Raw genomic sequence first — 24442 nt, forward strand, 5'->3', positions numbered from 1 at the left:
CCCCCCCCCCCCCCCCCCCCCCCCGCACAGCTGCTTGGCTGTGCTGTGGGGTGACCTCGCCCCACCCCTGCACACCAGCACGTGGGCCCAGACACTGTGCAGCTCTGGCACCCTGCGGCGTGGGAGTGAGGGGGACTCACGCCAGGATGGCTGAGAGCGACAGCATCTCGGACGTGAGGTAGGACAGGTAAGAGATGATGAAGACGAAGCCCGGCTCGATGATGCGCACATGCTTGGTGAAGCGGGTCACCAGCGAGAGCAGGAAGGCGAAGATGACCCCCACCAGCGTGCCCCCCAGGCTCACCACGAAGAAGGACACTGTGGGCCAAGGACGTTGGCTGAACCGCCTGAAAGGCCCTTTGTGGCCGGGCGTGGCTGGCCCCTGTGTGGGCGCGGCTGACCGGCCTTCCTTCCAGACCATTCCTCATCGAGGGTTGCCTGGTAACCCCCACAGAGGCGCCAACAACTCAGCAAACAAGAGGCCAGTTCTCCCCCTGAGAGGCCGGCACGTGGAGCGCAGGGAGGCCCGGCTCCCCTCCCCCATTGTGGAGAAAGGCCAAGAAGGAGGCCTTGGGCAGGGTTGTCCCTGGACCCCCAGGACAGCAAGGCTGTCATTGTCCCTGCCCAGAGAAATGTTTACTCGGGACCACCCAGGACACCAGGATCCCCGTCCTCCAACTTGCCATGCTGGTGGGTCTCAAAGGGCAGCACCCTGCCTCCCCAGGGTGCCCGGACCCAACGAAGTTGCGTTCGTGAAACACACTGGGGATGGGAGGAAACTACCACCCAGACTTCAAAGTGGAAGTGCCTTCTCCTACACAGGCTGTGGGTTCCAGGGGCAGGCCTGGGGCCGAAGCCTGGAGGTGGTCCCCAGGCTGGAGAGGAGACGTGGCCCCCACACTCCCCAGGCGGGTGGACCCCCCAGCCACACACCTATGCCTTTCACGCAATCCACGCCAGTCACCTTGTCATCACCCAGCGTCACGAAAGATTCAAACACGTTGTAGAGGACCTGGGGGGGACAGAGAGGCAAGCATGACATCGGGTCATGCACTCACCCCCCTGACCCAGGCCCCGGGGACTCGGGGACTTGGGCTGGATGGAGCAGCCTGTAGAAGCCACCAGAAATCACTGGGAGGAAATCATCACGGGGCAATAATGCTCAATAAGACAAAGGCCCAAGATGAGCCAGCAGGTGGGCTAGGAGAGGCAGAAGAACATTCTAGAAGGAACTAGAACCTTCAGGAGCAAACCTGGCCCTTTCCTACTCTCGGCAAAGCACAAAGCTACCCACTGCATTTAACTCTGTTTTGTTTTCCAAGATGAAGCCAGAGTTTCATTTTTAGTGACTTCACTATTGCATTGACTCCTGCTTGTGGGAGCACACCCCTTGATGTCTTTGCATGTGAACCTTTAAACTGTATCCCACCAAGATATTTGGGATGAAAAGCTCGAGAACTATATGCTAGGCTCCGCTGTGGGGACCGTGTTGTGTTTCCGGGGCCTCCTAAGGACGAGCTGCTCCACCCCGCCGGGCCGAGGGGCTGCCATGGGCAGGATGCCGGCTCCTAGGGAGGCCACTTGTCTCTGGGCCATGGGCCCGCCTCTCCAGGTCTGCTTGAGGGGACACAGGACCCCAAAAGGCAGGGTGTGCTGCGGTCTCTACTGCAGGAGGTTCGCAGGCTTGATGACGTACTGGTGGTGGGCAGGGCCTGGGCCTCCAAGGGCTTGGGGGCTGGACCACAGCTCAGCTCTCTGCATGGAAACGCGGGTGGGAAGGCGGGATGGAGCCTCTGGCAGGAGTGTGCGTGGAGAGCCCCATGCAGAGCCCCGCGGCTCGGGCAGAAGTTCGCGCTCCCGCTCCCGCAGAGAGGCGAAGCCACCGCACAGGGCAGCCCAACCTCAAAGGAGCTGTGTGTTACATTTCTGATTAAATTCCAAATTAATTCTCAAATTCCCCCGAGAACATCTCTGCTGCAGAAGAAATCTGGGGCAGCACAACCTCAGGACTTCTCAGTCTCCTGAGCCCTGAAGGGACACGAGAAGGGGGCTTCTTAGAGAGACCACCAGTCCTTTCAGAGCTAAGGCGGATCTTCCTATCCCGTGGTGCGGGGCCGGTGGGGCCAGACCCTCGGGCCCAGAGCAGGAGCTCAGAGACACAGCGCCCGGCCAACCTGCGCGGGGAAGTCACTCTGTGCGCGCCTCGGTGTCACCCGTAACTCACGCCCACAGAGGCAGTGGCCCGGTTTGGGGATGGGTTTCGAAAAATCCATGCCGGCCACTGTGATGCTGAGACAGTGTCCCCACATGTCATGAGCCTTCGGTTCACTTTGTGGAGTCACCGTGGCCTCACACCCTAACAGAGGGTCCTCCAGCCCCTGCCCGCCCACGGGGGCCCTGCCACACTCCCTTCTGGAAAGAAAGCTGCCTTCGGGGGCATACGGCCCGTGCTTGCTCATCTTCCTCCCTTATTTCTGGGGAGAGCTTGCTCTTTGTCTCTTCATCGGCTCTCTTAGGGGACCCACAAACAGGTGGCACCAAGTCTGGACCCAAAGCTAGAGGCGTCCTGTTCTGGGAAGCATGGCGGTGGGGCTGACAGATGGCTACCACGAAGGAGGGAGAACGGATGAAGAACTGACCAGACGGGCAGTCATTCTGAGTTAGGAGGTGGTGAGGGAAGGGGGGCCACGCGACAGGGGCATGGGGAAGCCTCCTGCAGTCGGAGCTGCGAGCAGAGGAAGAGCCCCCTCACACAGACTCGGCCTTCGTGTGCCCCGTCCTCTGCCCTCTGCACTGAGGGGCACTGCAGCCACAGAGTGACCGTGTTTCTCCCTCCCAGTGGCTCTGAGGTGCCCTGTGCCAAGTCCCAGGCCCCGCCCCGCACCCGCTCACCACAGTGACAGCGTCGTTCAGCAGTGACTCCCCAAAGACGATGATGAACAGGACCTCGTTGACGTGTACCTCCTCGAACACGGCCAGGACGGCCACCGGGTCCACGGCAGCGATCAGGCTGCCGAACAGGAGGCAATCCAGCAGCTGAACTTTCAGGTCTCCTGCAAGACAGGCAGGGCTATCAAGGAGAGCCCTTCGGGGCCCAGGAAGAAGGAGGACCTGGGAGTCAGGCACACTTCCTCCCCTTGGCCTTCTGGGGGGCTGCCCCAGGCTGTTGTCCTGCTGACGGCTGGGTTGGAGGCCCCTCAGGATGGGGACTCTGATGCTCTTGGGTCTGGGGCTGGCCTGTTGTGGGAACCAGGGTCAGACTGCCTGCCTCCCTCCCATGGGCCCCCACAACCTTCAGGAACGGCTTGTCTCACCCTCCGGTGGGGACTGGCCGCCCTGCCCCTGGCTGCTTCCTCTGGCCAGCTGTACTGGTTAATACCCCCATACAGTGCTAAATAGGCCATGTGCCAGCAGATGAGGGGCCCCTGGTGCCCGGCCAGGCACAGCATGGAATCAGACCCCGGCCCTGGGCGGTCTACAGTCCAGGGATGCAGATGGTGTATTTGCTAGGGAGGTGGTCGGGGGCTCGACAGGCCTGGGGAAAGGCCTCCCTGGGAAGTGATATCTCAGCCCAGATCAGAGCCACCAGGACCAGCCTGAGGGGAGGTGATGGACGGGGCAGGGCGGGGACAGGCCTCACAGGGCCCGGGGAAACCCAGGGGCTCCAACAGGAGAAGCCGCTGGGGAGGTCTGAGGGACAAGAAGGGAGCTGGGGGCTCAGAGAGGAGGGAGGGGAGGAAGGGACCCTGGAGGTGCAGGTCCTCAGAGCTCAGCCTAGCCTGCATCTTGGAGTGACCCCTGCCCAGTGAGTTCCTGGTGCCCTCGTGGGTGGGGGTCAGGCTGAGATGCACTTTCCAACTTCTCTGTCCTTCCAGATCCATCTCAGTCTCCAGAGCCACTCCAGGTTGCATATGCAAACCCCCAGCAGTGATCTTCCCTGGACAAAAGCTCAGGGACCCCCGCATATGGTTGCCTGTCCCAGCTCTGTTCGGGACACACGCCTGCTCTCAGAGGGCTGGTGGGACGAGGACCTTGTCCAGGGGCTTTCTTGGCATGGAGCCTCCTCCCCAGGCTGAGTGGAACCGTGTGGGCTGGACGCCTGCCAGTTCAGAGCTGAGGGCCCCCTCCAGGCCCAGGACGGGGGGCTTCCGCAGGAGCCCGGCTCTCCCTCAGGGCCAGGCAGGGCCCTGGGAGAAGGTCGTGTCTGTGGGGAGGCAGGGCCCTGGAGGTGGTTTCTTGTGAGCTCTGAAAACCCCACAGCCTGAGCCACAGTCTGGGTGCTAAAGGGGTGACAGGTGTTAGAACCAGCTTCCAATGACTTTAAGATGTCTCTTTTGGAACGGGAATCATAGGGTTTGCTCTCCCACCTCCAGATGCTATGGGTGAGGCGGAGGTGAGAAGGCAGTCTTCCTGGCTTCAGATGTCAGCGGCTCCCAGACCCACATACCCTTTGAGGTGTTCCATCTGTAAACGCCTCCTGGCTCAATGGCCTCTCGCTGTCCACAGACCCTGACAGACCCAGTGGCACCTCCTAGAAGCCAGCCAACCAGGCAGCAAGTGCCCTGTGTCCAGGCGCAGCCTGTTCTCCTCCCTGGTGGGACCATCTGCCACCCACCGGCCCTGCCAGCAAGATTCCTGGGACCGGACTGGACTGTGGGCTCCCTTTGACCAGCTGCGTGCTCCAGGACCCTCTCTCCACCACAGCCAAGAGGACCTGAGGTTACACCCATCTGAGGGGGCCTCTCTGACTGATGGCCTGGAGTCTCTGCTGGGCCCACCCCTAGCTGGCTTGTCCAGATGCCCACCCAGGATCCCCACAGCCAGGCCACAGGTGGCCTGGCCTAGGCTGACCTTTCCTCAGAGGGGTGCTCCCCTGCCTTGAGCTGCACCTCAGAGCCTGGCCACTGGTCTGCAGAAACTGATCCCCACCTCCCCAGCCCCATCAGGCTCCTGGCTCCGGGTGTCTGGGGACAGGACAGACTCATTGGCCCCTGGGTGCTGTTCTGCTCCGTGACCTTGGCTGATGTCCACCCTTGACCAGCTGCATCCTGAGGGCTGAGCACAGGCCCCCTCAGGGATCCTGGTCCAAACCCCAAGACTTTCCCCTGGGTCCAGTGGCCGGAGGTGGTCCTGTCATCTTAGCTATGTCCCAGCTATCTAAAGGCATCGCCAACAAATGCAATCAAATGCACCCGAGGCTTACTCGCGTGCGAGGCCTGACCAGGTGCATTTGGCCCCATGTCACCCTTGAGGGGTTTCTCTGGGTTGGGCCTGGGGGTGGTGCCAGATGGCAGCAGGGGTTCAAAGGAGCATGCATGCTCCCCATGGGCTGAGGACAAAGTCCTGAGATGACAAATGGGCCAGGCAAGGTGATGGTTCCCGTTAGGGGCCCTTTGGCCTCTCTTTCTCAGTTCATGTCCTCTGTCGCCAAGGCCCCAACGCCCTGATCCACGCGGGGAGCAATGCCCAGCCTCTTCCTATAGTCAGATGGAAACCGCTGACCAGGCCCATCCCTAGAGTCTGGTTCTTGCAGGTGGGGGTGTTTGGGGCCAAGGCTGAGCACACAGACAGGTGCCCGTGGTGCCGACTCTCACTTCTCCTTGGTCGCCCCCAAGGCCGTGAGCTAGCGCTGCAGACCCACACTGCAAATGCACAGCAACCGCAGAGTGGGCCGTGCAAGGCCTCAGGTGAGCGGCTTGCCCCGCCTGCTCCAGTTTCCCATGTAGATAATGGCCCACTCCCAGGTGGGTGGGGTGCACCTCGGCTCTGCGCCAGGGCTGAATTAAGTAACCCAAACTGCAGGGGAAGCGGCTGCAGACACACAGATGAGTGGTGGCCGAGCAGCGGCCGGCGAGGCTTCTCCTGCAGGACGTCCTGGTAGGATGACCCAGTCTTTGTGCTCAGGTGCGTGTCTGCCAGGGCTCCTCCATCTGGCCTCTGCCAGAGGGGGCCTTCCCCTCCCTTCCCCTGGGTGCTTGGTGGCGGGGAAGTGGGGCCCAGCCCCATCTTCTTGCTGAGGGGGAGGGACAGCGGCTCGGCTGTCCCACCCACCCCACCCACCTGCTAACCTGGTTGGACAGGGTTTCATTCCCAGGCAGGACTCGAGCCTCAGCCTGGGGATGCCCAGACAGCTGTTTATTAATTAAACCTTATTTTAAACAAACCAAGCTGGTTAAGTGGACCCACCAGCAAGGTTTGTCACCCTGAACACTCCTCCCCTTTCTGGGTCTGTATTCTGTATCCTGAGCTTTCTTAAGTAGTAAGGCTGCCCACATCCTGTTCCTGCAGAGCCCACCCCGAGAACATCCCCCAGGACCTCGTCCCCGGACTCCACCCCGAGGACTCCACACCAAGGACTCCACCCTGAGGACCCCTCCCACGCGGGCCCCACCCCGAGGACCCCGCCACGAGGATCCCCCGCCCCCAGGACACCCCAGCGGACGCCATGCCCGCTCACCCATCAGGCCGCTGAGGGAGACGCCGTAGAGGGACAGTCCAGTGGTGGCCGCGTTCCACACAGTGCCGATGACGGCGTACAGCAGGATGGTGCCCAGGTTTCCGAAGAAGAGCCGGTTGGGCATAAAGTAGCCGGCGTCCAGCACGATGGGGGGCAGCAGGTAGAAGAAGAAGACGGTGGGCGTCAGCGTGAAGGAGGCGATGTGGTCAGCTGCCCAGACGATGCCGCCCAGCACCAGGCCCAACACAATGAGCAGTGCGCTCTCGGGGACGACGCTGGTGACCTTGTGCGACAGATGGAAGCCTGTGGGGGAGACGGAGGGGGAGCTCAGGGGCCGGGACCCCTCCGAGCCAGGCCACCGCCCGGTGGGAGTGGGCTGGTCCAGGGCCACTACAGGCCCCTCCCACACAGGCAGGTTTCCTTCTGGAAGCACCGTGGCTGCTCAGGCAGACGGGGCGGGTAGTGTCTGCTGGTAGGCTCTGACCGGCCTCCTGGGCCTCCCTGCTCACCCCTGGGAGGGGGCCGAGCCCGCCACCTCCCTGGGGGTTGCCTGGCTCTGTGGACACACAGGCTGGAGGCCTGGGAGGGGCTGTTCTGGCTCATAGGACAGACATCTGGGTCTGTGGACGTTTCTCTCTGGCCCCACTCATGCAGCCCCCTCGGGACCTGGCCCCCAGGACACCCACCTCGGGGTCTCCTTGTCTCCCGCAGAGGGAATAGCCCCTCCTTTTCCGTGGGCAGCCCACGAGGCTGGTGAGGAGGTAGGAAGAGTGTCCTATGATGGAGTCAGGCTGGAGGGGGCAGCTCCAGGTCCCGAGGACAGGACGCCCGAGCTGGGTGGGCAGGGCCCAGGGCACCCACGGCCCCCAGGCCACACGTTGCCCCTTCCGGCCCTCTGAGCGGGATGCAGTGCCTCGTGCCTCCGAGCCACGTCTGGCCCAACCTCATCCAGCTTGTCTCAAGGTGCTGGAGCCCGGGCCCTGCTTGAAGCCTGGCTGCATTTAAATCTTCCTTGGAGGGACCGTCCCCCCTTCCTGGCTCTCTGGAGGTCACAGGCCCCCAGGAACAGAGCCTTCTGAGGCCAGGGTCTCCAGGGCTCCCCCACAGGCCCTAGCTCCACTGCGCCTATGTGAGCTGGCAGGGGTGGGGGCGGACAGAGGGGCCCCAGGGGTGAGCGAGGCAGCTTCGCAGACCTATTGGGGCCCGTTTCTCCTTCTATTCTAAGACTCAGGGAAAAAGTGAGAAGAATTCCTATGTTAAGCCTGACATCAAAACAGCTGGACTGTTGACAAGAGAGGCCTCAGCAATGTCTGGGAAAATTCCCCGTTTCATTCACTGAGGTTCTGTTTATTGAGAAGCCTTCTTAGAGATTCAAAGGAGAGCTGTCTTCTGAGGTGCCAAGGCCCCAGCTCCGTGCAGAGCGTGGGGCGTTATCCTGCGAGGCTGCCGGCGCTGACCCTGTCCCGTTTGGGGGGCTGGAGGGCCGGGGGGGCGGCCAGCACGCTGGGCCCAGGGGGTTCGGGTCCCACCCGCCCTTCCCGCCAGGCTGCCTGTCCTGAGCTCCGCTCTCCCCCCCGGCCTGCTTAATTATGGGGTCATCATGGGGGTCAGAGGCTGGCTCTGGAGGCGACTGCCCAAGGAGTGGCTCTTTCCCTCGTGCATGGTCCCCCAAGTCTGGTGGAGAAGCAGAGTGGCAGGTGCACACACAGGACCTTCTACGTGAGCCCCAGTGTCACCAACCCACTTGGTCACCGTGCTCTGGGAAGGAGCGGGTCTCAGCTTGTGGAGGCAGAACAGGTTAATGCTTCTGGGATCTGAGAATCTGCTGGGGGTCCCTGCCCCCCACATGCCCTGAAGGCTCTCCGGCTCTCCTGCACCCCCAGCCATGGTCCAACTCCCTGTATTCCCATCAAGTTCTGTCCTTCCTTCTGAAAATTTTCACACTGCTCAGATGAAGACAGCAGCCCTGCCCCCCCGAAGTTGGGGGGGGCCCGCAGAGCGAGGCCCCGGGAAGCTAGCGCCTTGACTGACACGGTCATGTGACTGACGATTGCCAAACCATGACAAACGGCACGAGGCGGTGGCCGCCCAGCATGACGGACAGCAGGTTCCCTGGAAACCGTCAGGGCCGCCCCAGCTGGTCAGCAGGAAAACAGCCAGAGGCTTTGCCTCACTGGGGTGTCCCGGCTCACGTCTGCCTGCAGGGTGCTCTCTCTGAGCCTGGGAGGGGCAGGCGAGTGCGGGTATCCCGCGCTGCGCACCCTGGGCCTGGCTCTGCTCACACCCAACTGGGCCCGAGAACCCGGCCCTCGGCGGCACGTGGCGCCCCAGATGCGGGCTCACGGGGCTGGCAGCCAGCAAGCCCGTGGCCCGCCAGCGCCCTGGGCCTGTGGTGCTGGGGTCCCCGACGCTTTGGGAAGAGAGCGGGCAGCACCTGAAGCCCCTGCCAGTCTGGGCCCTGCCACAGACACCGGGCTCCACGGGTCTGCATCCTAACAGCCCCCCGCGAGGTGCTGTCACTCTGACACTGTATGGGTCCCCTCCAACTGGAGACCCCTGCTCATCTGTTAATGTCCAGAGACAGCCGGCTGTATAATTCCCTCTGTCCCAGTGGGTTTGGTGCCCAGGAGCTGTGTCAGCGAAGCCCCTGGTCCCTGCCCAGAGCCAGCTGTCCTGTCCCCTTGGCTCCGGCCTGCATCTCTGTCCTTGGCAGGGTTGTTGGCAGGGGTACCTTTCTCTGGGGTGGACGCATGCCCTCTCCTGCCCCCAGGACTCCCCACGAACCCCAGGCCAGGGGCGCTCCCTCTCCTGCCCACCACGCTGCTGGCCAGGGTGCACGAGGGGTCAAGCCTGTGACAAGCTCCTGGATGCTCTTCTTGCCTTTTCAAGGTCGTGACATTGCCTCTTCAGGGACGGCCACCGAGCAGCAGGGACTGCTGTACACGGTGCCCACGGGGCTGTGGGCCCTCTGAGGATGGAATCCACGGTGTGTCCTCATGAGCTCTGAGCGTCACAGGTGGGGTCAGCCTTGGGGGCACACTAGAAAGCCCTAGAGCTGGCTTCAGGTCATGTTGCTGAGTAGTCTTTAGCCACAATCTCTCCCCAAATTAGAGATTCACACGGGATCCTGATTTAGTCAGTTTGCCATCGGTGCCAAGGACCAGGCTTTTCTTTAACAGGAGGACACTGTGTGGACACCACGGGCTAGTCCTCAGGCACGTCCCTGCGCAGCAGCCCGTTACCATAAAATCTTGTTAATTTGGGAAACGGGTGGATGAGGGACAAACTGACTTCAGACCTAATGCTCCTGCTCTAAAGTAAGCCCTGAAAATCCACAGAAGAGGTAACTTGAGCTCTTGACTCACTGAGAAAGAAACCTAAGTGCACATACACAGTGCGGAGGACAGGAGTGTCAGTCCCAATCTTTGCCATCCCGATGTTGGACGCACCTTGTGCAGGGACGCACCTTGTGCACCTTCTGGGGGGCTGGGAGGCATGTGCGTTTTAGCCCAGAGCTCATCCGGGATCTGTCACAGCTGCCCACGCTGGGGACACACCTGTCCGCATCCCGGGTGGCTGAGAAACTGTGTCTGTTGGTAGATTCAGTGTAACTCGGTCCTATTCTGAGTGAGGCGTGAGCATCTTCCCACATCTGGGAGACATTCCTTTCCTTCTCTGTGAACTGCTTGTTCACAGCATTCACTGCTCCTTCGCTGGGGGAGGCAAGGCGGGCCACACGCTGGGGCAGGTCCTCACACTGTCCAGGTACCGTTGCTCACCTTTCAGTTTTATGTTGTTTTGCTCTGTGCAGACATCTGTTTAGGTAAACTTACTGGCCTTTGTTTTATGGCCTCTGAGTTTTGTGCCTTAGAATAAGCCCTTTGTACTTCTATGTTTCCTATTACACTTTTAACATTCCACTTAACTTGGATTTAGCAAAGAAAATATTTAAACATAATTGTGAAACTGAAGGACTTGCCCATCCGCAGAGAGAAAGTCTGCTCCCAAATTCCCTTACTTCTCTGTGTTCACCCCTGCCCTTCCAGCTCTCTGCTTCCGCGTGGCTGGCTCGCGTCTCCCCGTGTCGCCGGTGTCAGGACCAGACAGCGGGGTCGTGTCCTGGGGCCGCACGCGCTGCTTTGGGCTCTGAGCGAGCACAGAGGAAGGAACGGAGCAGACTGCTTTTTCCTCCCCTCACCCTGATGGGCACTTGTTTGCTTGTTTTTTCTGTCTGGTTATGGGGAGAACTTTTCCTCCTTGAGAACACCTTGTAGCAAGGATAGATCTTCACGCTGAGTCTTCTTTCCCTAGTGCTGGGGATGTCCCTTCAGTCTGCAGGGCAGCTTCCTGCAGGCTCCTCACTGCCCGCACAGCGCCCAGCCGGCCACTTGCCCTGCCTTGGCTTTTTGTCTCGGGTGTGCATCCGCAGCGGACATCCTGCACGGTCCTCGACCCCGGGGCAGAAGGCGGCACGCACCTGCCCAGCAAGGGAAGCTGCCCTCCGGGTTCGGCTGCCCCTGGACCGTGCCGCTGATTCTCCAGACTCTCCGCCCCGGCCCCACCTCCCGTCCTGTCCGTGTCCCGCTGCGCCCTGGAAATATCTCAGTCAGGAAGGTCTGAGATCTAACACTGTGTGTTTCCCCCATGAAAACCCTCTTTAACAATTTCCCTGTTTCACGGTCTTCACTGGAGTGTCCAACTGAGTTTGCCTTTACCCTTTTCTGGGATGTAAAGCTCTGTGGGGACTTCCCTTCTGTTTCTTGGGTCCCATTTTATGCCAGGTGGGTCCCCCTTCTCCTTCCTACAACATTAGCATGGCTGCCCGGTATTTCTCTGTCCTGTGGTGCCCGACCTCACTTTCTCTGCATTCACGGATGCAGGGCAATTTTCCGAGTCAGGCTCTGCCTCACATGGGCCCACGTGTCTTCTCTTGAGCTACAGATTAGGGTGGGATGTTGCCGTCCTTGTCCTGTGGGCTGAGAGCTTGGCAGTGGGCAGTGGGGGGAGCCCTCCTGGGACCCTTGTTCCGGGCTCTCAGCTGGCCTCACCTGGAGCTGTTCCTTCCAGGCTTTGCACATCGCTGCCCCCCAGCCTCATCAGGAGGGAGGGTGACAGTCTCGAGTGGCTGGGGCCCCTGGTTGATGGGAATTCTTCAAGAGCAAGTCCGGCCAGCCAGAGACTGGTCAGGCCTGCGGGCGGCCCTCCCCATCACCAGTGACCCCTTCCAGATTGCAGCTGCATTGTAATGATCTAATTAAATGGAAGACTTGATTGATTCTAAGTGGCAATTTGCTGGCGGTTCAGCCATTAAGGGTATAATGGGCATTTTAGGAGCCCGTAAGCCGAGTTCCTGCTGGAGGTGCCCTGTGGCATCTGGTTTCTGTCGCTAGCCGGAAACCTGGATGGACACAGGGAGGACTGTGGCTCCCAGTTGGGGCGAGTCACTGCGGGCAGACCCTTCCTTCCCGCGGCGGCTGCACATCATCAAGTCATTATGAAAATCACCGACATGGGCGTGGAGGCCACGGATCTCCGTCCACAGCCTGAGACCCAGCCTCGGCTGCAACCCCGCTGGACAGCCTGGGCCTCTGGGAGGCGGGGAGGGCGGGAGGGCAGGCTCCCCACCACTGGCCCCATCACCAGAACACCCAGTACCTCGGTCCACGGCTGTGTGCTCAGGTGGGCTTGGCCACCAAGACTGCAGTGGTGGGTGGGAAGATCCCAATTCCCTCCCAACCCTAGTTTGCTTTACTCCAGAGACAGAAGGACCCAGCAAAGGCAAACCTGAGCAGTAACCCAGAGCACCTCCTCGGGACCCACACCTCTGGGGCCTCCACATCTGGCCTGTCCCCGAGCCTGAGCCGCAAACACAGAGAAAGGCCACGTGCCATCAGGGTGGCTGTGACCTTGGGAAGCAATTAGGTGGTGCAACCTTCCACATCAAAATTCCTCTGCATTTGCTGGGGAGAAGCCAAACCCTGCAGGCTGGAAGGACAGAGAATGTCTGAGCCTTTGAGGAGACGCTGGCTTTTCCTGTGTGCCTCGCCGAAGGAGAGGGTAGCCAGGGGCCCAGCACGCACACCAACCACGCTGTGTGGACGCCGGGCCCAGCTGGGGCAGAACAACGGGGACAAAGCTCTGCAGAAAGGCAGCGGCTCCCACACCCTTGAGGAGCAGCATCTGACCGGTGTCAGCTCCAGCTCAGCAAATATTTGAGGTGCCTAATGCAAGCAGAGCACGTGGTGCACACTCCCAGGATGGACAAGACAGAGTGACAAGGACAGCAGAGGACAAAGCCGAAGTGCTACAAGAAAGTGCGGACCACGGGGTGGGCGGGGGGGTGAGGTGGGGTCCTGGGCTCCCCTGCCTGCTGGCTGGTACCTTCCAACAAGGACACGTTAATGAAGCGACTTCCAAACCCACAGGTAACTGATTGCTGAGGCAGGAAGAGTTCCAGCTAATTAAGCACAGACACCTGGCTGAGGATGGTAACGACGAGGGAACACACACTTTTAGTTGTAATTACAAACCCTCGGACTGGTGTGAAAGGTCAGGAGGTGCCAGCCTGCCAGCCAGTCATTTCCGGAGTAGGTCCGGACGAACTGGGTGCCGGGGGCTTGGGAAGGTCATTGCTGATGGGTGTCACGCCCCCTCGGGACGCAGCTGGGCACGCGGGGTCAGGCCCTATGTGGCCACTGCCTCCAAGGATCTCTCAACAAAATTCAGCTGAGTCCACGCAAATGCAACAGCACAGTAAATCCTTTGGTTTTATTTTAACATGTACGGACCTTGGTGAATAAACGCTGCTTGATGGAGTAACCAGACCAAGCAGTGGACACCTTCCCAGAGAAACAATGGGAAACACTTGGGCACACACAGGGGACCCACTTCACTTAGTAGGACGAGCAGGTCAAGGTTGGACCTGAAATGTCCACACACTCAGGTCCACAGACATACGGACACACACGGACATACATGGACGCACACACAGAGACAGACACACGCACACACACGTGGGTCCCCAGCACTGACTAACTCTCCAGACAAGTGTGGGGTTCCTCCAGCATTTTCCCAGAATAGGGCTACCTCTGAGCCCCCTCCCCACCATCCATGAGGAGAGGAGCAGACCCCCTCATTCTGATCTCCACGCCACCTCACGAGGCACCAAGGTAAGAGTTATACTAAATGTATCCGCTGCCAAGCGCAGGGCAGGAGGTAAAGATATTTATAGTGTCCTCAAATATTACCTAGCTGATCCCACACCCCCTGCCTGCAAGGATGTTGCAGATGAGTGCTCAGAGTGATAGATGAGCCAGCCTGGCCTCTCCCCGGGGCAGGCCTCCTTCTGGGACCCTGAGCAGAGCTTCTGCTCACAAACCACAAAACACTTTAAACATTGCAGGCTTATAAAACCCAAGCAAACTTTGTCAACTTTTTAATTAAAAAAATGAAAAGTGTTAATAGCTTCCTAGGAAGCGTCAGATTCTTCAATTCTGAGCCATCGTGCACAACAGAAGTGAGGACAGAAGGAAGCCTGGGCCCCAGCCAGCTTCAAGCACTGGAGAGAGACCCAGAGCAGCATTTTGATTTAAAACAAAAGCCTCAGGGCGCCTGGGTGGCTCAGATGGTTAGGCGTCTGGCTTCGGCTCAGGTCATGATCCCAGAGTCCTGGGATTGAGCCCCGCGTCGGGCTCCCTGCTCAGCGGAAAGCCTGCTTCTCCCTCTCCCACTCCCCCTGCTTGTGTTCCCTCTCTCACTGTGTATCTCTCTGTCAAATAAATAAATAAAATCTTTTAAAAAATAAATAAATAAATAAAAATAAAATAATAAAACAAAAGCCTCATCCTGTGTTCAGAGGTGTCCACCCCAGAGGCTGTCCCTTGTAGGGCAGGCAAGGCAAGAACACCACACGGCAGGTGTTGATAATCTCACATATATTGTATACATTTGTAGTAATGAACAGTAAGTGTTGTCGAGTGGACCCAGGAATGAACATCCAGGCGGACAGCACATCAGAGCCGAGCAAGCACCAGCAGGCCACCCCACATCAGTGTCCTTCTCCCTGAGCACCCTCCCCTCCTTCTCAACCCTCCTGTGCCAGGCTGCTTCTAAAGTGCTCCGAGTACAAAGGATCACATGCTTTAAGCTTTGCTTTCTTGTGATTTCACGTTTGGCTCTAACTTAATAAAGATTTTAGAGCAGGATCTATGACAATTATAACTTTGGGGCCGGACACTGGGGCGGGGGGGTAGGCACATTGCACCAAGTATCCCGGGGGAACAACCACCTAAACACAGTAGAGAGACGGAAAGAGACACTGGAGGGCTCCAGACCTTGAAGGAAGGGGAGGCAACAGGCCAGTGCCCTGTTTTCTTTTTTGTTTGTGTTTGTTTTTCTGACTTCCCTGTTCTTTATGGCTTTTTCCTGAGGACAGGCCCCAGCCAGGGTTGTGCGGAGCAGTAAAACTCAGATAGAAACCTGTAGTCTTACTGGATCGAGAAAGCGGAGGACAGGGGTGGGGACGGCCACAGTAGCTGGGCAGCATGAGGCCAAACCCCACGTTCTGTGCATGAACTCTTCCCAATTTCCTGGCTGACCCCTGAATTACACAGGAGAGAGACAGGTCCCAACCTCCCGTCACCACAGGGGAGACATCTTTGGAGTCCCAGTCCATTCCTGGTCAAACGGCAACGCAGCAACAACCACCACAAAATCAACGCTCTTCAGAGGAGCATAGCCGAATACAGAGTCTCTACAATGCATGAGCCACAGTGTCCTGGGAACAACCCCAAATTACCAGGGAATATGAAGAACCAGGAAAATGGGACCCATATATCAACGGAGATCTCAAGATGATCCAGATGTTGGGTTTAGCAGACAAGGGTTTAAAAAGAGCTACTGTAACTACGCTCAAGGATGTTAAGGAAAATATGCTTGTAATGAATTAAAAAATAGCAAATCTCAGTAGCAGAAAAGAACAGGAGTTGGCAAATTTTTTCTGTAAGAGCCAGATAGCAAATTGTTTAGGCTTGTGGGCTATCCAGTCTGCTCAGCAGCAGCTCAGCTTTGCTGCCATATTGAAAGAACAGTCATAACATACAGTAACGGATGGACACAGCTGTGTTCCAAGAAAACTGTATCTACAGAAACATGTGGTCAGGGGCACCTGGGGAGCTCAGTCGTTGGGCATCTACCTTTGGCTCAAGTCATGGTCGCAGGGTCCTGGGATCGAGCCCCGCATCGGGCTCCCTGCTTAGCAGGGAATCTGCTTCTTCCTCTCACACTCCCCCAGCTTGTGTTCCCTCTCTCACTATCTCCTCTCTCTATCAAATAAATAAAATCTTAAAAAAAAAAAAGAAAGAAACATGTGTCCAGCCCTTGCGCTGTAGTCTGCTGACCCCTGAAATAGAAGAAATTTAAAAGAACCAAAGGAAAATTCTAGAATTGAAGAGTTCAATATCTGAAATAAGAAATTCAATAGATAGGCTTAACTGTAGACAGAGATGAGAGAAGAGATCGTGAACTCAAAGTTACATTGGTGGAAATGGTCCCACCTAACAAAACAAAGATAAAAAGGATAAAAAGTGAGCAGAGCATCAGTGGCCAGTGGGACAGTGTTGAAAGGTCCAATATGTGTGTAAATGGAGTCCCAGAGGTGAGGAGAGGGAGGATGGGGGGAAAAAAATCTGAGAAAGTCATGGCCTCAAATGCCCCAATTTGGTGAAAGACATACATTCATAGATTTGAGAAGTCCTTCAGGCTTGGTTTCTATTTGATTTCCATTTCTATTGATCAGTCTTCAAGTGAACTTGGAACAGGTCTGAGAAGACCTGAGGGTTCAGGGCAAGAAGTGGGGGTGGGGGAGGGGCCTAGAAGCTGCTGGTCAGAGGTGAGGTGGGGAGAGCCGGGGCAGGGGCTGGGGCCAGGCCAGGACCTCGGAGGCCGGAGGGCAGAGGCCTGAGCAGAGCCCCAGGGGTCAAGCTGGCTGTCCTGAGCGCGCGGCCCACCGGGCATGGCTGCGGAAGGAAGCTGGTGCTCGGCTCTCTGAGACCCTATGTAACAAAATAATTCCTTGAGCTCCAGCGGCGACAGGCACAGGAGCCAAAAGGGCAAAGGCACAGGGAAGGCGTCCACACCGGAATCACACGGGTCCCGGCGCCCTTCCTCTGCTCGGCATGTGGAAAGGGCCGCAGAATGGCATGGACTTCGTGACTCTGCTTTCACAGGAGGAGGGAAGAGGAGGCTAGACAGGGCAGAAAAGCCCTCTTCTTCAGAGTCTACCTTAATCTCGACCTGGCGGTTGGCTGGAGCTTTGGAGACTGACCCTAAGGAGCAAATCCACTGGAAAATCCACCGAAGCAAAGATACAAAGACACTTCACTCTGGGGTGTGGCCGGGGGCCATGAGGGGCCCTGGAAAGGCTACAGGGATTTTGTGAACAGATCCTCTGTAGGGGAGCAGGTTGAGATCTTAGTACCCTTTACACCTTCACGCGAAACTTCCAGTAAGGCCATTTCTCTAAGGACACCTTTTGTGCAGATAACGTGTGGGCGAGGTGCCCAGGCGCCGTAAAGCGAGCCCGTGCCCACTCCCGTGGCTGCCGTGGCCACATTATCAGGGCATTCCTAGCCCCGGCCCCGAAGCCAGGACTCTGTCATGGGCCGCTGCCCAGACACACAGCAGCAGGAAACGACGGGGTCTATTGACTTTTGATATTGATGCAGCGCTGCAGGAGGACAAAGGGCTCCCCAAGGTGGGAAGACCACGGGACAGATGCCCGCCCGAGGGCCCAGCAAAGGCACCAGGTCTTGAGGAAAGCCGGACTGACGGATGTGCGCAGATGGCGCAGCCGGGACACCCCTCGTGGGCGTGGCTCTTGTATCCCCCCGCCTCCCATCATCTGCCCCCGATGCAGGAGGGGCGCTGGTGAGGGCACGGCCTGCTGGGTGGGCTGGCGTGAGGGGGAGGCCTTGGGGGCAGTGCCCGCGTGCCAGGCCCCCAGTGGAGCGGCGCCTCCACGGCTTCTGTTCATCAACAGAGACCTTAGCAAGCTATTATTATTTTATCCCTCTGAACTTGGTTTCCTCATGGTAAGATGATCGTCAAGACCTTTCTGGGATGTTGTAAAATGAAAATCAGATTCTCCTAAGGAACATGGATTGAGTGCTTCTTCCCCAAGCCCGATGGGAAAAAAAAGGGGAGATGTCACTTATTTTCTGTATTATTTTAGTTTTCTGGTCGGGCCAACAGGAAGGAGGGATATGAGGGTAGTGGATGCGGGCGCCCTGGGGTCCGCACTCCCCAGGCAGCCGTGGCATCTTGCTCCCGCGCACGCGGGCCTGGGCCTGCTGCTGGGTTAAGGTTAGTGTCTCGGGCACGAACCCGTGGCTGAAGCACGGAAGCACAGATGCATGTGAGGACAGGCTGGGGGGCAAGCCTCGAGGGTTACCATCCGCACCCATGAAAGAAGGGTTGCACCCTCGATGAGAAAGTACGTCCAGAGATTTAAAAACCTCGTTTCAAACATGAGAGCAGAAGTACTCAGTGGAGGAGCTGAAAGATGAAGTTAAACAGCTCTGTCAGAAGACAGAGGAAAAAGACACAGAAACCAAGCGCAGGAGGGAACCCCTAAAGGGAGGAGAACAAGGGCACAGGGACATTCGGAAGGAGCGGCGGCCGCAAGCAGCATGAGCACACACAACCCCCAACTCCTGTTTCCGTGTTTCCCAGGATGGAATTCGATCTGCCCCAAAGCACACCATTAGGAGCGGCCGGGAGGAGGGGGGAAGAGAGGGAAGAGAGCCCATGCGAAGCATGGGGCAGGGGTTCACAGCCTCGACACCGACTCTGGAGGGACCCGGAGTGGCACCTCCCTCCTTGGAAGGGAGGTGACCTCCAGGTGCGCCCAGGGGCCGTCAGGCTGCTCATGATGCTTGGTTGTCACCTGCCTACTGCACAGCCAGTCCCCAAAAGGAACAGGGGAAAACCCACATTTGGTGGGGGATGAACCTGCCAAACAGAGGTGTTCCCGAGACAGAAGGCACGGGATTCAGGAGAGGAAGTGCCCGGTGTGGGGGAGGGGGCAGAGGGGGACTGATGCTGAGCTCCGCAGACACCATGAGCCTGGGAACTTGCTCACCTGCCCTGCGCAGCAGCCTGCTGGGAGTTTGGGGCAGAATCACTGAAATACATGGAAAACTATGTCAACAAAAACAGTTACTGAACAAAGGTAAAACAAAAGGCTGTACTGGAAATGGAAAAATGGTGCCATGCTATCTCATGGCTATGGAGACAGTTCGTGTAGTCATAATGTACAGCACTGAAATTTGGGTGGGAAATGCCAGAACTTAGAAAGCATGCATGTGGGGGTGGGGCAGGCTTTCTGGGCCATCTCCTCTGGCCACAGCCCCACAGCTGGTAAGTTCACATCACAACTCCTTCCCGCCCTGTGCACCCACATGTATGGTCCTGGACAAGAGAGCCCAACATATGTCAGCAAAGCCAGGAGTACAGCGTGAGCATGCTGGCCTCGCTGGGCAGGGAGGGGCAGGGGCAGGGCCGTTCCCAGACGATGTCCTCTGTGCAGAAAATCCCAATGAGTGATGACAGCAAGGCTACCAGATATACAAAGTCAATCATTTTCCTATAAACCAACAATGAAGGCATGGAATTTGAAATTTAAAACGCAATGCCATTTATATCAGCACCAAAAAACAAACAAAAAATTTTAAAAACCACCTTTGGTATGAATCTAACAAAATGTGTACAGGACCTATATGAGGAAAATTTCTAGACCTGGATGAAGATTTCAAAGAAGACCTAAATAAACGGACAGATATTCCACATGCATGGATAGGAAGACTCGACATGGTCAAGCTGCTAGTTCTTCCTGGCATGATCCGTGGATGCAATGCAATCCCAGTTAAAAATTCCAGCCAGTTATTTTATCATATGGAGAGACAGAAAACCCAGAACAGCCAACACAGCATCGAAGGAGAACAAAGTCCAGGACTCACATTTCCCGACCTCAAGACTTGTGATCGAGTCAGCGTGGTGTTGGTGACAGAACAGACGAATAGAGGAGTGCGACAGAACAGAGTGCGCAGAAACAGACCCACAGAAGTACAGTCACTGATCTTTGACAAAGGAGCGAAGACCCTCTCTTCCACAAGGGGTGCTGGAACAGCTGCGCGTGCACATGCAGAAAATGGATCTAGACACAGACCATACAGCCTTCACGATAATGCACTCAACATGCATCACAGACCTCATCGTAAAATGCAAAGCTAGAAATCTCCTAGAAGATAGAGTAAGGGGAAACCTGGGTGACCCGGGTTTGGTGGTGACGTGTTAGATGCTCCACCAAAGGCACGATCCGAGAAAGAAGGAACAGAGAAATGGACCTCGCTAAACATGAAACCTTCTGCTCACTGAAAGACAGTGACAGGAGAACGAGAAGACAAGCCACAAACTGAGAGAAAATATTTGCAAAAGACATATCTGATAAAGGATCTGTATCCCAAATACACGAAGAACTCAAATCTCAGTAAGAAAACAAACTACCCAATTGAAAAGTGGGCTAAAAATCTAAACAGACACTTCAGCAAAGAAGATATGCAGGTGGAAAGTTAGCATATGAAAAGATGCTCAATATCATACGTCATCAGGGAATTGCAAATTAAAAAAACAAGGTACTACTATACATCTATTGGAATGATTAAAACCCAAAACCCACCAATACCAATACCACGGTGGTGAGAATGCAAAACGGTGCCGCCACTTTGGAGGACAGCTCGGTGGTTTCCTACAAAACTAAACACACCCTTACCATATGACCCAACAACCACACTCCTTGGTATTTGCACGAAGGAACTGAAACCTTATGTCCACACAAGAACCTGCCAATGGACGCTTATAGCAGCTCTATTCATAATAGCCAGAACTTGGGAGCAACCAAGATGTCCTTCAGTGGGTGATGGAGAGACAGGCTCAGCTACATACAGACAGAATCACTCAGCACTAAAAGAAATGAGCTCTCAAAACAGGAAAAGACACGGATGAATCTTCAATGCATGTTGCTAAGTGAAAGAAGTCAATCTGAAAAGGCTACATTCTGGAATGCTCATATAGTAGGATTCCAAATCTATGACATTCTGGAAAAGGCAAAACTATGGAAGCAGTAAAAAGATCAGTGGTTGCCAGGGGACGGGGTGAGGGAGGGATAGGGTAGAGCAGGGAGGATTTTTAGGGCACTGAAAATACTCTGGATGATATTATCATGTTACATGTTATGTTATACATTTGTCCAAACTAGTAGGATACACAACACCAAGAGTAAACCCACATGTAAACTATGTAAAATAATCATGTATCAATATTGGTTCAGCAATTGCAACACATGTGTCACACCAATGTTAAGAGGGAAACTGTAGGGTGGGGGAGAGGGTGGGTATGGGGAACTCTGTGCTATCTGTTCACATATTTTGTAAATTTACCCCTTTACTAAAAATATTAAGTCTACTAATTTTTGAAAATCAGCATCACTGACGCTGTGGTAAATGTGCCTCTTGGGGGGGGGGGGTGCGTTTGCACCGTGATGTGGCCTTAGGAGGCCAGGCCAGGGACAGAGGTGACAGCATTTTAAGGTTGAGGAGTGGGAGGGGAGTAGGCCAGGAAACACGCTGGCTATTTGCCCTGAGGGAGAACGAGGTGTGAACATCCTGCAGTTTTATGCCAGCTGGTCTGCGGTCTGTTATGATTCTACCGCACTCACACGCTGCAAGGTTTCGGGAAAGTTTGTTCAGTTTCACTGTAAAGGGTGTTATTGTGAGTGTGGGTGTGAGCACATGTGATTGTGAGCTGTGTGAGTAAGCATGTGTGGTGTGGGCATGAGAACATGTGACCGTGAGTTGTGTGAGCAAGCAAGTGTGGGTGTGAGCACGCGTGACCGTGAGTTGTGTGAGCAAGCAGGGGCGGGTGTGAGTGTGAGCATGCATGACCGTAGCTGTGTGAGTAAGCATGTGTGGGTGTGGATGTGAGCACAAGTGACTGTGAGTTGTGTGAGCAAGCAGGGGCGGGTGTGAGTGTGAGCATGCGTGACCGTTAGCTGTGTGAGTAAGCATGTGTGGGTGTGGGTGTGAGCGCAAGTGACTGTGAGTTGTGTGAGCAAGCATGTGTGGGTGTGAGTGTGACAAGTGACTGTGAGTTGTGTGAGCAAGCATGTGTGGGTGTGGACGTGAGCATGTGTGACCATGAGTTGTGTGAGCAAGCAAGTGTGGGTGTGAGCACGCGTGATTGTGAGCCATGTGGGTGTGTGAGCACGCGTGACTGTTAGCTGTGTGAGTAAGCATGTGTGGGTGTGGGTGTGAGCACGGGTAATTGTGAGCTGTGTGGGTGTGAGCGTGAGCACACGTGACCGTGAGTTGTGTGAGCAAGCATGTGTGGGTGTGGGCGTGAGCACATGTGACCGTGAGTTGTGTAAGCATGTGTGGGTGTGAGCACGGGTGATTGTGAGCTGTGTGGGTGTGAGCGTGAGCACGCGTGACCGTGAGCTGTGTGAGCAAGCAGGAGCGAGTATGAGTGTGAGCACGCGTGACCGTGAGTTGTGTGAGCAAGCATGTGTGGGTGTGGGCGTGAGCACATGTGACTGTGAGTTGTGTGAGCAAGCACGAGCGGGTGTGAGCATGAGCACGCGTGACCATGAGCTGTGTAAGCATGTGTGGGTGTGAGCACGGGTGATTGTGAGCTGTGTGAGCAAGCACGAGTGGGCGTGGGTGTGCGTGTGGGTGGGCAAGGGCAGCAGCGTCTCAGGAACCAGCGGCTAGCCGGTGCCGTGTGTTGCCCACGTGGCCGTGCGCTTCGGGTCACACGTGCTCGTGGGAGGCGCCCAGCTCGGTGGGGGACTGCAGGCTCCTTTGCGAGGGGTCAGGCGAGAGCCTCTCCGAGGGAGAAGTGTGCATGCAGCACAACAGCCACGTGCCCCCGCTGGGACCTGGGTGTCGGACCCCGCGCACGCTGTAGGACCCTGGGTGCGCCACCCGTCCCCCCCAGAGTCCCCCCCTGGGACGGAGGCCCCCCAGAAACAGCCTGACATGTGTCCGTCCCAGGACAGGAGCTCCGTGGGAGGTGACAAGGTCTCCGTGGATGCTTGACCCACATGCCCTCAGCAGGGCGGGCACCTGCCTCCATCTTGGCACCCACGTACATCCTCCGCAGGCCCCGGTGTGGCCGGTCCTTGCGGCTCTGATGGGCAGGAGAGTCGGCTCCGGGTCAGGCTGCCTGAGGAGCCCGGACCCTCCCCTTCTCCCTCTGATGAAGGCACAGAGCACATTACCAGGAACGAGGACCTTGTTTCTGGAAAAGCAGACAATTCATCTTAACTTCCCACAGTTAGGCATTGGGGCCTGGCTCCGTGGATTTAGGCTGAAAACAGCTAACTGTGGCCCCGTGGGCTGGTGCAGGTGGCCGGGCTGCAGTGTGAGGGCCAGCTCCACGCGGGCAGCCGCCCCCAGGACAGCTGGCCCCCCTCCTGCTCCTCTCCTGCGAGCGGACACGACCATGCAGAGATTCTGCTTGGCTCCGTGCTGGCCACAGGACGGGAGCGCGGCTCAGGGCTGCAAGGACAAGGGTGTGCTCAGCAGCACGCTGGCACCTGGCTCGGGACGGCGCTCCGCTCTGTAGCGAGAGACTGACCTCCCCAGCCACGTCCAGCTCCCTGACACTTGAACTAACCTTCAGATCATGAGAAAACCAGGATTCTCAGCAGAACGCCGGAGGGGGGGACATCAGGGTCACGTGCCCCTGAGGGCAAGGTGGGGGCCTCGGGGGAGGGGGAGGTGCAGAGACACTCCCCTAGTCTCCACCACCTGCACCACCGCAGAATGCCCCGGTGGGGGTGGGGGTGGGGGTGGGGGTGGGGGTGCGAAGAGGGTCTCAGAGCCCGGGCCTGGGGGTCAGCTTTCCCGACCCCGAACTGGTGGTCAGGGGTTGCAGCAGCTTCACTGGTCTGGCAAGAAGAGCCTGTTCTCGCCCTTGGGCGGCTGGCCACGTGTGCCCAGCCGGCCTTTGCCGCTGCCTCCCGTGGGGGGGACCTCAGGTGAGCCGAAGCAGGTGCTGGGCCACGACATGCTCCTGTCAGGCTGCGGGGACCCGAATCCAGGGTGCAGGGCAAGGCTGATGCTGGCCCGGGGCTGAGGGCACCTCAGCCATCGGAATGTTCTCGGCATTACTGAGTTAATGAGTAAAGGGTTTTGACAACAGAGGCTATATTCTCAACACCAGGGGCCTTCTCAGAAACTTAAAGCTGCCTTCCTTCTCCAGTTTATCCCCAGCAAGGCAAGCTCTACAGGGGAAGGTGCAAGGGGAAGGGCTGAGCCTAGACCTGCCACACACCAGCGGAGGGTGACAGTGCCCTGGCCACACACACGCCCGAGCCCTGCTCTCTTCGCTCACTGTATTTTTTAAATGGTGGTCAGATGAGCCTCACCCCAATCCTAGCATCACTGTGCTGGAGACGACCAGAAACACCAGCCCTGGGGCAGGAAGGAAGAAAAGGCCAACTAGTGGCCAAGGTTTGAGGCACACCTGTGCGGGGCCAACAGCCAGTCACGGGGTGGTCCTCCTAGGCCTGGCCAAGTCCACAAGACGCCCCCTCTAGCTGAGGACTCAGTGGGTAAAAGCCGGCACCCACCAGGACGAGGCCGCAGAACCATTCCACCCCAAGGACAGGTGAGGACCCGGAGGCTGCGGGTAGCTGGCGTGTGTGCCGAATGCCTCTCTCACTGGGCACCCCAGAGCTGGGTGGGGGTCCTGGCTCCTCACCCTCTGCCTTTGATACGGGTGTCTGCAGCTGCTGTCTGACTGTCCGGGCATTGTGGTTTTTACACAATTATTGTTGGCTGACCTGTTATTGTGACCGGGCACCATGCAGGGTCATCACCGTGTCCACGGGACATCCATCGGGCACCTTTTAAGCAACCTTCATGC

The 24442-nt window shown here is 57.3% G+C and overlaps 1 protein-coding gene across 2 annotated transcripts in view; it reads right to left on the reverse strand.

Moving 5' to 3' along the window:
* Nucleotides 1-24442, reverse strand: part of SLC9A3 (solute carrier family 9 member A3) — a 45176-nt gene that overhangs the window by 10333 nt on the left and 10401 nt on the right. For both annotated transcript variants that reach the window (XM_081825828.1, XM_081825827.1), the window contains exons 2-5: nucleotides 6458-6760; nucleotides 2893-3053; nucleotides 934-1012; nucleotides 141-318 (exon numbers count right to left, since the gene is read on the reverse strand). In XM_081825828.1, coding sequence (XP_081681954.1) covers nucleotides 141-318; nucleotides 934-1012; nucleotides 2893-3053; nucleotides 6458-6760 — 721 coding nt within the window. The remainder of the gene's footprint in view (nucleotides 1-140; nucleotides 319-933; nucleotides 1013-2892; nucleotides 3054-6457; nucleotides 6761-24442) is intronic.

Source organism: Leptonychotes weddellii, chromosome 7 (genome assembly GCF_054177405.1).
Source record: "Leptonychotes weddellii isolate Sample4059 chromosome 7, ASM5417740v2, whole genome shotgun sequence".
In the NCBI taxonomy this organism is placed as follows: domain Eukaryota; kingdom Metazoa; phylum Chordata; class Mammalia; order Carnivora; family Phocidae; genus Leptonychotes; species Leptonychotes weddellii.